Below are 16,370 nucleotides of genomic sequence, written 5' to 3' on the forward strand. Positions count from 1 at the left end.
AGGCATTCTCAAAGTTGTTTACAAGTGCACATATGCTTTTTTTTAAGGACCACATTCACAGCAAGAAAGATGGATAAAAGCAGCTACTTGTGAATATCTTCCAGTCTGCTATACAAAAAATACCAAAGCTTCTGTGTTTCTGTGTTCTTGGATATTAACTGCATATATCTTCATAAATAAAAGAACAAAATGCAAATGAGTTGTAAATGTTTATACCATGGTTTGTAGTTTTTTGTAGTGTTTAAGAAAAGTTGTTATTGAGAGAAGGTAAGGAATCTCTAATAGCTGTAAGTATAGGGAAATTGACAAGAATGTTAAAAGACAATTGTGGCATTATTTGCAATGCTAAGGTATGGAAGCAACCTAAGTTGACAGAAAACTGAATAAGCAGACATGATATGTTCACACCATGGAACACTATTAGCTATGTGGAAAAGTGAACTTTTGTCATTTGCAGCAAATAGAAGGAACTTGGGGGAATTAGGCAGTGAAAGTTAGCAGAACAGTGAAGACAAATATTGGATGACGTCACATGAGTAATATAAGGGAGAAAGTGGATAACTGACAGCCAAAACCAAAAATAAACGGGTGGACATTGACAGATGAACTGAAGTTAGGAGAGTGAGGAGGGTAGGGGGAGAGAAAACAGGAGTTATAAGCGATAGTGGTGGGCATTTTGCTTTTGCTTTCTTCAAAAATAAAAAAATAGCCATTAACTTCCTTAAAGGGGGAAATGAACAGACAAAAAGGCACAATATACAAAATAATATAAAACACAAAACATCTTTGTTTTGAACATATAGAAGAGCTTTGTTGAGTTAATAAACACTTCATAAGACTGCATCACAATTGGACAGAATTAAACTTCACAGAGAATGGTCCTGCGAGTAATTTGTTGGTTTCCTCCCCTGTAATCCAACAGTAGGGATTACAAACTTTGTGACAAAGTGACAAAGTTAGTCCTTCTTAATGATACCTAACAGCCACACTGATCATCCTGAGAAACTCCTAGGACGCCTGCCAATCTCCCAACAGCAGTTTCCTCACACAAGAAATGCCAGTGCTGACGTTATGGCGGGAAGCCACACTGCCTCACTACTCAGTCTCCAAATACACTTAGAAACCTGAGAAACTTACAAACATCAGCAGGTGGCTTCTCCCTTTTTTGAGAAAGAGAAAACCTTAGACTAGGGGAGGGAGGCAAGCTGCTGGGTGGATAGATGTTTCCTAAAGCACTTGAGATGGTGCCTGCGGAGGGAAAGACACCATTAGGAAGGATCTAGGAGGAAAGTCACAATTTCGACCCGGGCGTTTTCCGTTTATCTCTGGAATCCCGCCTCGGGGGAGCGCGCTTGGAGTTGTGCGAAGGAACATGTCCAGCCAGGTGCCCGGCCGCAGCAGTGGGGTGGCTCGCAGGCTGGGGCGCCCAGGCAGGGCTACGCTGGTGTGGGTGGGGGTCCGTGCCTGGCCGGGGCCGCCGCGCACGCACGTCCAGGAGACTTAACCACCATGGACAGCTCACTGGCTTCCCCCAGTCAGCTCCGCGTTTCACAAACTCTACCCGAGCCACCAGCGAGGTTGATGTTGCACCCTGGATAAATGCCCTGTGCTCCTGACTTTGCATCCGCACCGGGAGACTGGCAACTGCAAGCAGAAGTGGTTTATATATATATATATATATATATATATATAATTTTATATAATATATATATAGAGAGAGACTGCGCGGCCTCCAGGAGTAAACCACCCATCCTCCTGCCCTCAAGTCAGTCTTGGACGGTGCCACCGGATTCTGAGAATCAGAGACAGTTGGCAGAGAGAACTGGGCTCCACGTTCTTATATTTCCTCTGATCATCCGGGCTGCCCTTCTGCCTGCCTTGACTTTGCCGTGTTAAATGAAATAAAACAGTCAGGTCCCTGGCCGAGAGAAGGAAGGGGTGGAGTAGTGGGGGACGATGGAGGGGGGGGGTCTGGCAGCTGGAACCAAGAGAGGGGAGGGGTGAAGGAGTAGTGGGGGATGGTAGAGGGAGTATGGAGGAGAGCGACACCTGGGCTCCAGGAAGACAGTCAGCTCCTGCACACGCCTTCGAGGGGATCAGACCTGGGTCCAGACTGGGTGGGGATGAAAGAGGTATATCTGGGCACCCCCACTGAGAATGTGCCCTCACAGTCTGCCAGGGGCTTATGTCACCCCTGAGTCATGGGCTGAGCAGGAGGGAGAAAGGAGGGGAGGACCCCCCCACCCCAGTTCACTCATGCCCCATCCTGTCCTCAAGAGTCACACTATTTCCAGAGGTCCTTTCCCTGAAAGCCAGATGCAGGGTATTCCCAAGAGCAGGGAGTGCCAGGCTGGTGAGTCTGACTGCAGGGTACAAAACCATGCTCTCGGTCTGGCAGAAGGGGGTGAAGTCTCCAATTTTACCTCTACAGGCAGAAGAGATTCTGCATGGTAATCAGTCCAGATTTGGGGGGAGGAAAGCCCAAGAGAAGGCCAGAGAAAGCAGTTAGACCCACCACTGGGCTCCCAGGCTGTTGAACTTTGCATCAAACCTTTGATCCCCAGACGCCCAGCATTGTTCTCCTCAGGGACTGTATCCACAGTGGGCGATCCAGGTCTGTAGAGAAAGATGAGACTGAACAAGAGGCCCCTACCTGCCTCTTGCCAGACCCTAGACTGCTGCTCTAAAAGCCATATGCCTCCCCTTTCCTATACCCTACACAAGGCCAAAAGACCCCACGAAATACACATATTTCCTGGCCTCATTTCTCACAAGAATCCCAGTAAGGGCAGGCAGGGTCCAGGACCACCAGTTAAAAGCAAGAGTCACAGTGCCTGACTTTAGAGCTGACAGCTTGGCAGGGGCCAAGCATGGTGTCCACAGGTAAAGTGCTTCCCAGTCCCAGTGACACATAGGTCCTGCCTTCCAGAAGCCCAAGCTCAAAAGTTAAGAAAGGGCCAGAGGGCTCCCAGGGAAGCTGGGCTCCCACCAGGAAGACTCCGTGGCAGCAGCTGGGGAGGAGTTTCAAGTTGAGTGGCTGGCATCTGAGCCAAGTGGGACGTGGAACTCCACATACAGTCTCACACAAATCAGGGCGACCCTCTCAGGGAAGACCTGATTTCAGCCCAGCCAAGTGCTCTAGGCAAATACAAACATAAGAGCTCAGGTCTCCAGTGGTGCATATCCCAGCCACATGCCCCTACCACACACACACACCCAATGCCTGAAGAGAAGACATGCTTTGAAGGTCATAGGTTTGGGAGATATACAAGTACTTCACCTTGGAGAACTGGTGCCTAGAACCTTCATTTCCTAAACACCAGCTCAGTTCATGTTGACTTGGATGTCTCTGGAGAAAAAGCCTCAGTGCTAGGCTTTCTGAACCTGATTAGAGAAAGCTCAACATTGCCCAGGAAGCAAGGGAGTTAAGAATGGAGTGAGACCTACATTTCCAAGGAGGCGATGGCATCAGCAAGTCTAGGCATCTCCCAGAGGTTGTTCCTCCAGGTATCAAATCAGCCCTGTCCCCATAGAAGACAGCTCCTGTTGGAGTCTTATCCTCTTCTCACTACAAAGAGATTTGCTAATGAGACACACCCTTTCCTACCTCTGCTTGGGATCACATCCTTTCCCCTCCCCCCCTTTTTTTGATACCTTGACATCAGCTGACAATAGCCTCCTCAAAAATCTCTAAAGGAATCAAGCCAAGATGTTACTTGAATCAATTATGCAAAATTCTCCATGTAAACAGTGACAACATTTAAAAAAGGGATGAGTTTAATGGTTTGTTTTCATAGGATTTGAGAGAGATCGCTTAGAGCTACAGATTGGCAACTGTTAAATCAGGATACGTATTGGTAATAAGATAAGGGAATTCCTGAGCCCAGGTGCAAAGTCTAAAGAGTTATAGGTACTTTTCTGGTTTGTATGTTTGTTTGTCTGTTGTTTGGATTGAGGAAGAAAATGGGGAGAAAAAGGAAATTAAACATAGGTGTTAGTTATTTTTTCTAAATTGCCAGAGGAGATATCTCTGGAGATGCACATCAAGTGATTATTTAAACATGAATTTATGAGTGAAAGTGGCCTGAAATTTTTAGAAATCTCTTTTACCAAGTGGGATCCAATGCTGACACTGACTGGGGTGGGAAAATGAAGTCTGGGCTGGCTCATGGGCTAGGCATGTGTGTAGGCGGAGACCTCACAGTGCTAACTGTCTTCATATGGAAAGACTTCAGGTTCAAGACAGGCCTGCCAATCCTCCTGTTTGGTAAGGTGCATTTACCTGATATCAAGGCCTCAGCAAAATGTCAGCCCTATTGGCACTTGTTCAAATCCTAAACCCGAGGAGGAGGGAGGGCTCCCAGTGTGGAATCATCTCATTTGCAGTCACATGTCCACTACATCATCATGGAGATGATTCAGTTAGATTGAGAACTAGATTACAATGTCAGAAAATATCCTTTTCAGAAAGGTAAAAAGTGAGGGCCTGGGTATATATATATTGAGGAGGATTTCTGCTACAGGTAACAGACAGGGTGGGAAGCATAGGAAAGAGGTAGCTGCTTCTAATAATTACCTTGGGCTCGAACAGAAAAGGCTCCTGAAGGAAGTGTTCAGTTTATTTAAGACTTATTTTTACTTTTTTGAAGAACAGACCAAAAGATGATTTCTGGGATAGACCACTAAAAAGATCTCCCTCTTTGGTGAGAAGAACAGAGAAGACCAAATCGAGGAAAAGGTGAAGTCATAAATTATGAGGAAACGATGGTATTCCACAATATAAGGCTATTTTTTTTCTCTATTATTTCTTTTTTTTTTTTTTTTGAGGAGAGGGAATTCTAAAAATAGTTGATAGATGTTTTGCCATAACACCAGGAAAGTGTGTGGGGAAAGAAAAAAGATGGGGAAGGGAGGGAGAAGGACTCAACTTTATTTACTTTCTAGAAAGAGCAATATAAATCAAAGCTATTATTGATGCCAGTCTTGGTAATGTTCTGTGAATATAATGAATTTATTTACAGCATGAGTGACTTAATATTTTCAACTCGATTTTAATCTTTAATCTTCTACTGGGGGAGGGTTTGCATTTTAAAATCTGGATAATTTGAAATTTGGCTAAGTACCTTTGTTGTTATTGCAGCAAATGTTATTATCATTTTACGTTAAAACAACTTGCAAGTATTAAATGACTCTTTTGTGCTCTCCTGTTTTACAGATTCCCCCTCCAGATCTAACGATTACATTAAGGTCCCTGCGTCTTTTTGGAAAGAATTTATTATAAATCAGAGTGTTAGAGGTTCAAAGGTAGACTTTTCTGAATGTTGATGCTTTGTCTTTTCATGCTATGCTAACAGGTCTAACTTTTAAGGGAAGTTGTGGAAATTCCCTGAGATTTTTTTTTTTTTTTTTTTTTTTTGGTAGTGGTGGAAGCCAAGTTTTTCAAAGCATGGAGTTGAAAGTAATCAGATGAGGGATACAGCCGCTTCTGAAAAGGAGTAGCCCCAAACCAAAGCAAGCTGCACACTGCTAGTTAGCGAGCTGCAGTTAAGGAGGGGGGAAAGCTAGGCGAGCTAAGCAAGGGTCGGTAAGGGGGCGCTATTTCCCTCATCCTGGGTCAAATCTGAAGAGCATCAGCCAGAAAGTCAGGCGTGATACAAGTCAGGCTCCCTGCATCGTCTCCAATATCTACCCCATTAGCCTTCGAGAGAGTAATGAAACCTACCAGGGGGATTGTCTAGAGGTCAAACATCTCTTGAAGAACCGCCCGCGTTCACTGCAGAAAAGACAGAGAGCCGGTTGGGCGGGTGTTCACATCCGCTGCAATCCTTTCCCAGCTGATACTGCCCAGTAATTCACAGCAGTCTTGCTTCCCCGCCCAACAGCTTTGGGAAGAATCCCCTGCTTTCCCTTCGCTTCTCCGAAGCAAAGCAGCATGCAGTGGGGGTTCCGTTGCATCTGCGCGCTGAAGCGACACGGCTAGAATCCTTCTAGAATATGTAACAGGGGACTGGGGCGGGAGGGGGGGGGGCACGAAATAGGCTCTCCGGGAAAGGGTGACTTCCACCCCTGCCTGAGGGCGAAAGAGCCGGGTGAGGTGCGCAGGAGTACGGATCCCTTTGCGCAATCCAAAAGGGGTCTCGGTGGTGCGCTTGGGTTTCCTCGGACCTGCTCCAGAGGACCTCAGCGGTTCTGAGACAGCAAGAAATGCCACTTCGATCTGGAGTCTGAAAGCGTTTTTACTCTTCGAAGTGAAGCAGCTCCCCCTCCCTAGTCGACGCGCCCCACTCGGCTTGTCCCGAGCCAGGGCCAGGGAGGAGGACTCCCCTCTCGCTGCTCTCTTCTGGCTCTCCGAGCGTCCAGGCAGGCGGAGGATGCCGTCGCCCTCGCTCCCGGGCCGGGTTCCTCGGCCTCCTCCTTCGCCAGTCCGCCCCCGGCGGCCGCGGCGCCCGTTTGCTCAGCGGGGAGTCGGAGGCGGCGGCTGCCCGGGTAGTCCTCTAGCCCTCGCGAAACTCGGGGGCCTAGGCTCCCGGATCCGCGCGAGGGCAAGAGCCGGACGGGACGGGATCGAGCGGCGGGTCTCACGCCCCCGGCCGGGGATGGAGCTGCTGGGCCCGCGCTCCCGGGTGGGGTTCGACAAGGCTAAGAGCCGGCGGGCCGCGGAGAGCGCCGGCACTTGCAGCGCATTTCCAGCTCCGGGCTCCCCCGGGCCCGCTCGGCCGCCTGTCGCCGCCCCCGCCCCCCGCGCGCCCGCGCCCTCGCTCGCCCGGCGCGCGTTCCTAGGGCGCCACCTCTTTGCGACTAGCTCACTTCTCCAGCAGGTTTGCCCCGGAGCGTGTGAACATTCCTTCTCTCGGCTTTGCTCTCGCCTCCAACCTGCGCAGCCCGGCCAGTATGCCTCCCCGCCAGTGAAACGCGCCGCAGTCGCACTGCGCGCCCGCCGCCGCCCCTCCACGCCGCCTGAGCCCGCCCTCGTGGCCACCTGGCCATCCTGATCGACGACACACGCACTTGAAACTTGTTCTCAGGGTGTGTGGAATCAACTTTCCGGAAGCAACAACCCACCAGAGGAGGTAGACAGACAGCTATGTATATATATGTGGGTCTTGCTACAAGTGGCTGAGGAACCCGTGGCCCAGTGCGCACAGAAGCTGACTTCGGAGGGGAAACTTTCTTCTCTGTTGGGGAAGGGGTTAGCCCTGCTCCCCGCACCCAAGAGAACTGCGGCCAGAGTCATTAGACATTGCTATGGGAGACGTGTAAACTCGCGACGCATCCTTGATGCATATAGCAAACCATTTCACTTGAGTTATTATTTCAGGGGAAGCGTCTCCGATTTTTTCTTTCCTTTTTGGTCCTTTTTGCCTGTGTGGTTTGGAAAAGGCACAGTTGGAGTAGCTGGTTCCTAAATAAGTAAGTGCTGAGAGGCTCCAGAGAAAGTTTTTTTTTTTTTTCTTTGCAACTTGGGAGATGCCCTGGATGTTGGAAAGGCCATTTGAGAGCACACTAACAGGGGCGCGGGGCCGCGCGGGGAGGAGATGTGGCCTCCGGACTGACATTTCGACCCCTTTGCTCTCCGTTGCAGGTCCTGGGAGCCAGCTGAGACGATGTTGCGGAGGCTGGTTCACCAGTGGAGCGTCGCAGTGTTCCTGCTGAGCTACTCCGTGCCCTCCTGCGGGCGCTCAGTGGAGGAGCTCGGCCGACGGCTGTAAGTGCCCCGGCCTCCCCGGGGCGCCGGGCGAGGGTTGGGGAGGTCCGGGCTAGAGGGCCGCTGGCTGGTGCCCCGCTGAGGGCTCGCGGCAGTCCCGAATGCTCCCCTCTGGTGTTAGCCAGCGGGAGATCCCGCTACCTGAGGCAGGGATGAGGTTGGGTCCTCAAACCCCGCGGCGGGAGAACTGGCTGAACTTCCAGAGCAGAGAGGCGACAGACACATTTCACGCGAGTTTCCGTAAGAGGGAGCGTTTTACAGAAACTCTTCTGAGCAAATATCCTCTGCCGGTACTGAAAGAAAAAGGTTCCTTTCAGGACCCAGGAAGGCTTTAGAAACCCGGCGGAGTCCGAGAGACTCGGAAAGCTAGGAGGAAGCCTGGGGATGCTGGGGACATTTGTCCCGGGCGTGCTTGTATACATATTGAATGTGGGTGGCAGTTGCTGTGTGAAAAGCGAAAACCTTACATCTAATTTTATTATGAATGACATAATTTTAGGTATATAAAGTAGGGCCACATTACATAATGAAGGCATATTATATAATAAAGTAGTAACAACTTCGCAAATGGCACCAGGCCAAGGTTAGTATCAATACCTTTCGGGGACGCTAGAGAGCTAAATCCCAACAGGGCTAATAGGTGTGGAAACTTTTTTTCCCCTTGGAGTGACTGCTAACAGTTCTTTAAGCTGGAGTTAAATATTTGCATGGTAGAATGAAAACTTGTCTTTCAGCATTCTCACTTGGTGATTCTTTTAAGGATAATTTTGACCTTAAAATAATCATAGCGAGACCACTAGACAAATGTTACTAGAGGTATTGACTGAGAAGTAGAAACTGTGGGAGAGTTTCACTATCTAAATTATCTGTTGGACACAATGCATTCATGTGTGTAACACACCTCAGGGCGATCCTGAAGCTGCTCCCTGTGGGGATGGAAAAAGCATAAAGTTTGAAAACTGAGAAGAGTTTGCCTCTGGAGAAGGAAGTAAAGAGAACTTTTACATTGACAATAAAGAGAGCAATATCTAATATTTACAGTACTGTTCCTGGTGCTTCCTTGTAAATTCCCAAGGGGATACAGAAAGGCAACTGTTTTATATGTGCCCTTGGTCTATTATTAATTAGAGCAGAAAATCCTTAAATGAAATTACTTTAGACATGTCTGAACCTTGGCAGCAAAATGAAAATCTATTATGAATCTCCTAAGGCAAATTGTGTAGAACATTGTACTGCAGATAAAGCTGCATTGTACTCTTCAAATCAACATTTTGCTGATGTATTTCTGAAGAAATACTCATTTTTTGCTCATTTTGAGATTTATATTAAATTCAATTATTTAAGATCCATAGGTAAATACAGATGAGGACTGGATTCTTAAAAGCACACTTACATACTGTATTTATTTGGCTGAGAAATACTGTATTGGAACAGAGCCAATTTTTTTCTTTAAAGTTGCTTAAGAAATACCTGTTTTCTCTTTTGAGAAACAGTAAATGGACCATGATTAAATCCACAGTTAAGGCATAAAAATAGTGCTAAGTTGTTCTGAAGGCTATTTTTAACTCTTTCTTTGTTGCACCTTGCAAAGTGAGCATCAGAACCCATTTAGCAGCCAAAGTCTCTGTTATAGTTTTGTTTGTGGGTGAAATGTAATATTGTAGTTAAACACTCACACTCAGCAGACGGTTTTAAAACTACCACAAAACATTCTTATAGCTAATGGCTAATAGATCATCACATTACAATCCTGGTTTTTCACAGAGGCTGAAATCATCAGTTGATGAAGATGTTTCATCAAATTATTGCAGCCAAATGGAGTTGAAAAAAACAAGTCATTATTTCTGCTTTTCTGCCAGTACATTTTGTGTGCTAGACAAAACATCAGTCTACTATTACGCTAAATCCACTGAGTTTCTTGAAAGAAATTTTAACATATAATCAAATCATACTCCTCCCTAATTACTTTTCACAACAAGTATTAGGAGAAACTGCTTTAGAAGTTTTGCTAACTAGGGACTCATTTTTCAGGGGACAGAAATTACAGCAAGAGCATTGCAAAGGAGGCAGTGATCAGCTGTCCATCCTTTGGACTGGGAATGTAGAAGCCTCTGTTGAAGGCAGCTAGAGTTGCTTTCACGACATGTTGGAGGTTGGAAAGTGCAGTTTATGGGTGCTTCTGTGCAGATGAGCATAGCTTTCAGCAGGTGGCTACCTTTGTGTGTAAACTGAAATGGGAACTCCGGCAGATTCAGAAACCTAAAACATCACTGACTGATTTGCTGGGGAGGCAGCCTGGGTCCTTTCCACTTAATGAAGAGCATAACTTTCAACTGAGTCATTGGGACTGGAAGGGACTTCTGTGAGTCATCTTAACTCTAACACCCTAACCCTGGCTCCTCCGTGTGCCACAGAACTTTTCTCCTCAAACCCAGGCTCCTTCTTGTGGAGCCTCACAGCAGCGCAAGTCTGCTGCTAGTTCAGCCTGGACTGGAGGAGGAATTTCCAGCCCTCCGCGTTTTCCCTGTGTTCCTTGAGAGCGTCTTAGAAATTTAATCTCCTCCTGAAAAGTCCCTTGAGAGTCATTGTTCTTTAAAGCTAAATAGCTATATCTTTTTGACAGCCTTTACTTTTGTCTGCATTTCCCCTGTATTTCTGCAATTTTTTAAAATAATAACCAAAGAAGAGTATGAATTAATGTTCTTATTTTTCCCTGCTGGAGCTTAGATATGTAATTTATGCCATGTGAGAGGCTGTGCTAGCTCGTGCTTGCAGACATAGAGTAATGGGCTATCATTGAAGCCATACTTACAACTTAAATATTTCACATTTGTCTGAATGGAAAGCCTCTTGAATTTGAATTTATTAGTCACCACCTACGTCTATCCAGTTTCTATGAGCCACTCAGTTATCCTTATGTCAGTTCCTGTCTATTCTGAAAGTATATAGAACCTTCTATGGCCTTATTCCGTGTTTATCACAAAGATGCCATTATAATCCTGCCCCCTCTCGGGTAGCTGTCCAATCCAAAATTCATTCTTCTTTATATTTTAAATATAGGTATCTTTGAATGATGAAGCAAATTAGCTAACAATATTTCATACATAGCATATAGAAAATGCTCCTAAGTAGGAAATTCCCCTTACCACGCAGAAAGCATTCTTGGCACCTCCCAAGAGAGGTACTATTTTAAACTGGACAAAGTTGGGCCATATATTGTAGGCTTCTTCTAAAATAGGAGAATGACTCCATTCCCTAAGGGAGTGGAAAGCCATCTGGGAAAGTGCAGAGCTTGAGTTAAGGGGGTACTGTGACTCACTGACAGGCATATATGCATGTCCTGGGGCATGGGCAGTGATTACAACAGACCACCCACTAAAAGTTCTGGCTTTGACTTAAGTGAGAATAGGCTATATTAATTATACAGTTGTGGAGCGATACAGATGGGGAGGAGGTGTGCCTAGAGTTGAAAAAGAAAGAAAAGTTCTCCATACTATAAATGAGAGGCTAAGTATGTCTTAACGTGACATTTTGCTAAAAGTATTATTTCACTGCAGTGCTTATGAAATATCTAAGTATATATTCCCTATTCTTTTAAAAAATGTCACTAAAGAATATAAATATATTGTATCAAATCCTCCCTTATGTAAATTGTTAGTTTTCTAGAGTGCTATTGCCAAAAAGTAAGTGATTTTTAACCTGGTCACATGTGGCACCTTCGAAAAGAAGAGTGAATCCTTCATACCTCATTTCAGCCCAGCTCCTGTTAAATTTCTTTCCATTAACTCGTGTCTTTTTTCAACTACACAGCTACAGTCAGTAGCTGTAAAGTCAGTCCACATGCTAAAATACCCAAAAGAGGTCAGCATTCTGGGTATAAGGTCAAGAGAAGTAATGACAGTCTTTTCATGTCTGCTCCTTTGTCTCACAATCTAACTAGACAATCTCTCATCTCACCCTTTCTCCTCCCCACCCCCATGATAACCCACTCTCTAGGAATCCTATGTGCTTGTTTTAGTGATGAAAATGAACTTCTTGGAGGTGAGGACAACAGCTTGATCTTCCAGGAGATTCATAGCTTCCTGACCATGGGTGAACTATCAGATCCCACTGCAGGGGTGTTTCCTGAACACGCACCCCATCCTAGCAAAGAAGGGGTGGAGAATGTGGAAGAGTCACCTTGGTTTTAGAATCAGGAGGCCTAGTTTCTGGAATCTTGACTGTGCCTGCCCTCATGGAGTGAGGCATCGCCATACTTGACTCTTTCATCTACACAATGAGGAGAAAGCTATTTACAATTGTCCAGTTAATTCTGAGAAGTTAAAGAATTGGCACTCGTAAAGCAATGGCGGACTCAGACACCACTGTGCTGGGGGAGCATGAGCCCTGAGAAATACCTCTGAAGAGTTTTGAACATTGGTTTCTTTTCAGTGTAGAGCTTTCAGTTGTGGAAATCACTCGAGGGAGTTATTGGAGGAAGAGGATTAGCTTTCTAAGGAGCTATCAGGGAACACAGCAGTCAAGGGGATGAACAACAGCAGTGTTGAAGCAAGCCAGATAGACTTGATTCATATGTGCAAGCTTTCAATGTGGGTAAGATACACAGAACATAAAAAAGGAATACATGGATGGGCATTTAAGCCAGTGTCAGAAAGCCAGCTAAAAGAATGCTCAGGATTAATTTTTTTCACTATATTTTTATTAGAGACTTGATTGAATAGAAGAAAAAAAAAGTCATTTCACTTCTGTTCCTAGAGATATTTCACAAAGAAAGAGTAGAAAAGTGAATTTTTCAATTAAATAAAAAAGATAATACGCTCTGAAATTCTAAACTCAAAAACTAGCAATAAAAACTTGAAGCACTAAAGAACTAGAGTGATCTCACTTAAATGCACAATTTCATAGAATCTGACTACTTTACCTAAAGATGCAAACTGTTTTAACAGTGGGCCTTTAGATGTAAAGTCCTTGGAAACCCAGAGCCTATCAGCCTCTAGAGAGCTTTTGTTGCTCACCTCAGCCTTCAGTCAATACTCTTAGGACATGCTGGTCTCTGAGATTCAGTATTTTGTTATTTTCTTAGCAGGGAGCAGTGTGTGTGTGTGTGTGTGTGTGTGTGTACTCTAGTGTGTGTGTGCTCTTGTGTGTGTGTGTGTGTGTGTGTGTGTGTACTCTGGTAAAACCAATCTCTTGGGCTAGGACTTCTGGAATTACTTCCCCACCAGAACTCTGGAAAAGGTAAAAAGCAGCTCAGTGCATTTTGGCACATTTCTGAGAACAACTAAAACATATCTTAATTGAGATGGGAATATGGAAATCGCTGGATCCAATCCCTTCTTAGTAAGCACAGGGGGCCCATGTGGCCTGGGGTGCCCATGTTCCCACCTACGTCACCTACTCAGCCAGCAGGAGGCCAACCCTGACCTCTGAACTGGAAAAAGAAAGGGCTTTTTCCTCCTGTCTTCCTGCGTGGTCTCTATCGATGGCTACACCTTGATTGTTCACTTCCTCTCCTGCTATTTTTTTTTTCCTTTAAAGCAAAAGGGCCGTGTCTGAACATCAGCTCCTCCATGACAAGGGCAAGTCCATCCAAGACCTGCGGCGACGGTTCTTCCTTCACCACCTGATCGCAGAAATCCACACGGCGGAAATCAGAGCTACCTCGGAGATGTCCCCCAACTCCAAGCCTGCTCCTAACACAAAGAACCACCCGGTGCGATTTGGGTCCGACGACGAGGGCAGATACCTAACTCAGGAAACCAACAAGGTGGAGACGTACAAAGAGCAGCCCCTGAAGACACCCGGCAAAAAAAAGAAAGGCAAGCCTGGAAAACGCAAGGAACAGGAAAAGAAGAAGCGGCGGACGCGGTCGGCCTGGCGAGGCGCGGTGGCTGGGAGCGGGCTGGACGCTGCCCGCCCCTCGGACTCGGCCTCCATCGCGCTGGAGCGCCTCTCACGGTAGGTGACCCGCGGCGCCGCGGCACCCGGCGCTCGGGCCTCCTGCTGCGCGACCGCCTTGGCTGGGACCAGCCGAGTCCTTCTCCCTTCCTGTATCCCTCCATCGGTGACTCCACCATTTACAAGCTTACCCAAGCCAGGCCAGGATTGTTCAGAATCTGGGCTTCTGAAAGCAGACCAGACAGCTTTCAGAAGCCACTTCTCTCCTCCACGGAACTCTCCCACCTTCTTCCCTCGGCCCCAAACACTTCAGTCCTGCAGCTCTCTGTTCAATTACTCCCTTTCCAACCGAAGCTTAGTGACCGACTGTCTTCAGAATTTGCTGGAGATGTGTCTTTATTCCCCAGCTCTCACACCTTGGCAAATGTCATATTTCCTTTCTTAACATTTTTTTTTTTAACTTCAGGGGAGAACATAGAAGGCTTGGATAGGATCTACAAACACTATAGCACATTCTCTTAACCATAAACATTTTTGGCCATTCACATTTTTTATTTTTAATAATTTATTTTTAACTAGATATATTTAATTAAAGTTGTAACTTATTTTATTGAAATAAATGGGGAGTTTTAAATGCACACTTTAAATATATTTAAATTCTGGTTTCAATCAGCTCATTAAAAAACAACAACAACAACATAGTGTTTGAAAATGAACTACTGGCTTGGGAAGGAGCTCATGAGTTCAGTTTTCCTCATGTATCTATTTTGCCCACCGGTAAGTTGAAAGAATTTTTATAGGATACTGCAGTGGGGAGAATAAAACTCCCCATTTATGTGATTTGTTTACCCGTAGCTCACAGAGACAGGCAGGAATGCCATTCACAGCCTCCAGAATCTTAGGTTCAAGTCTTGGGTTTGAACTTTGAAGTTTACAATCTTGGCCAAATTCTATAAATTCCTAAGACTCACTTTCCTGCTCCGTTAAATGAAGATAGTGATTGTACCAACTTCATTGGGTGAAGGCTAAATGAGCTTACTACATGAGATAAATGCTTGTCATAGTAAACACTCAATAAGTTGCAATGTGGTGTTGTCTTGGTCTTGTAGATGTAGTTCTGATTATTCTATCATCTGTCTACCCATCTAGCCATCCAACCATCTAGCCATCTGTCTATCCACTTGTTCCTTTATTCACCTATCATTTACCTATCTACCTATCTATTTACCTACCTGCCATGTGTAAAAAAAAGGGGCTGGCAGATATTAACCTCACTTTATAAAATAGAAATCCAAGGTTAGTTTGCCCTCATAACTGAAGTTCTTTTTCATTCTTTTACTTATAGCCTAGTTCATGTTTTTGAAATTTCAGTATAGCATTTCTGTATGGTTTGGGAGAAAAGGGGAAAACACAAAAATATGTCAGGTGCAGCTAGTGATCTCCTTTTTGAAAGAGCCTCTGTTACTGCTCCAACCTCTTCTTTTGACTAGAGAGAAGGTTATACAATGTGGCTTCAAAAGTGAATCTGTGAACCCATTTATTATCACTTCTCAGTTGACAAAACCCACCATTACACAGTTGCTAAAATTTGCCATCAAATTGCATTACATAGCAGATAATTACATTGGATAAGCTGTAAGCTTTGGTCGTCAAAGGGCAGTGGCACTAGAGAAATCTTGAGCACAGTGAATGATCTAGTTGCAGCTATCCTAGGACCTAAAAGGATAACCGAACCAACCCTGTAAGTTCTGGCTCAGTGCACATATTCAATGTATTTTAAGTTATGATCCCAACTGTAGATAATTATAACTAATGTGAGGGCTCTCTACTGTCAGGGCCTATACCTAGTTTGTCCACTGTCCTGTGTTTGTGTGTGTCTGTGTATACTTCGATATGCTTACACACACAGATATACATATGCATACACATATATGTGACATCGAATATATATGACTGAAACAAAAGTATACTTTTTAATTAATCTTATTGACTTAAAATTTGTAATATGTCCTTTAGAATTAAGGAAAATGAACACTCATCAAATCTTATCCCAAAGTTATACCTAAGTTAAAGTACAGCTAGTGAAATTAGGCAGTGGCCTAATAAAATCCAGACCTAGAACTGGAAGAAATAGAATGTTTCTGCTTCTCCTTTCCATGCCCGGGTTTGTGAAGGACATTCATGGAAAGCACTGTCCGTTTGGCAGCCAGATGTTGGCCCCCTCCCAACACAACCCAACAGAGGTGCAGGCAAAAAAGGGGAAATGTAGGAGCACACTGCTGAGATCATATGGGACACTGAAAGTTTTGTTATCCAAACAGAATCATTTTAGTACAACTATTTTAAAATTTTATAAGCAAATAACCTTTTACTAATGACCTCCCCTTAGTCTTTTTGCATTGCTACAGGATGATGTGAGTCTGGCGATACAACAAACATAACTTTATTATAACATATATAGTATTCCTCAAAAGAAACAACTAAGCTCAAGTTGCCTGGTGAGCCATTCAGTGGGAAATATATACTTCACATTTTGGACTTTTTCATATGGCAAATGAGACCTTAGATACAGTAGGACTCATTTCATTGAGACCATATATTTTGCCTTGGTAAATACTGATTTAGAAATAATATAAAGCTTTTCAGTATCCCAAAGGACTAGGTTTCTAAAGTGTTATCATACACTCACACACACACACACACACACACACAAATAAAAAAAAATACATATGTACTTTTATGTTGTGGCTTATATTTTACCTGGTGA

At 45.0% G+C, this 16,370-nt stretch overlaps 1 protein-coding gene across 2 annotated transcripts in view; it reads left to right on the forward strand.

Moving 5' to 3' along the window:
- Nucleotides 1-6,818: 6,818 nt before the first annotated feature.
- The window catches only part of PTHLH (parathyroid hormone-like hormone), an 11,639-nt gene continuing 2,087 nt past the window's right edge, over nucleotides 6,819-16,370 (forward strand). The window contains exons 1-3 of one of the 2 annotated variants that reach the window (XM_012732816.1): nucleotides 6,819-7,070; nucleotides 7,583-7,705; nucleotides 13,244-13,663. In XM_012732816.1, coding sequence (XP_012588270.1) covers nucleotides 7,605-7,705; nucleotides 13,244-13,663 — 521 coding nt within the window. In that variant the 5' untranslated portion in view covers nucleotides 6,819-7,070; nucleotides 7,583-7,604. Of the gene's footprint in view, nucleotides 7,071-7,135; nucleotides 7,411-7,582; nucleotides 7,706-13,243; nucleotides 13,664-16,370 lie in introns of those variants that run through there. The other variant, XM_004693186.1, reaches the window with a different exon arrangement.

Source organism: Condylura cristata, unplaced genomic scaffold (genome assembly GCF_000260355.1).
Source record: "Condylura cristata isolate star-nosed mole 26May11 unplaced genomic scaffold, ConCri1.0 scaffold00036, whole genome shotgun sequence".
Taxonomy (NCBI): domain Eukaryota; kingdom Metazoa; phylum Chordata; class Mammalia; order Eulipotyphla; family Talpidae; genus Condylura; species Condylura cristata.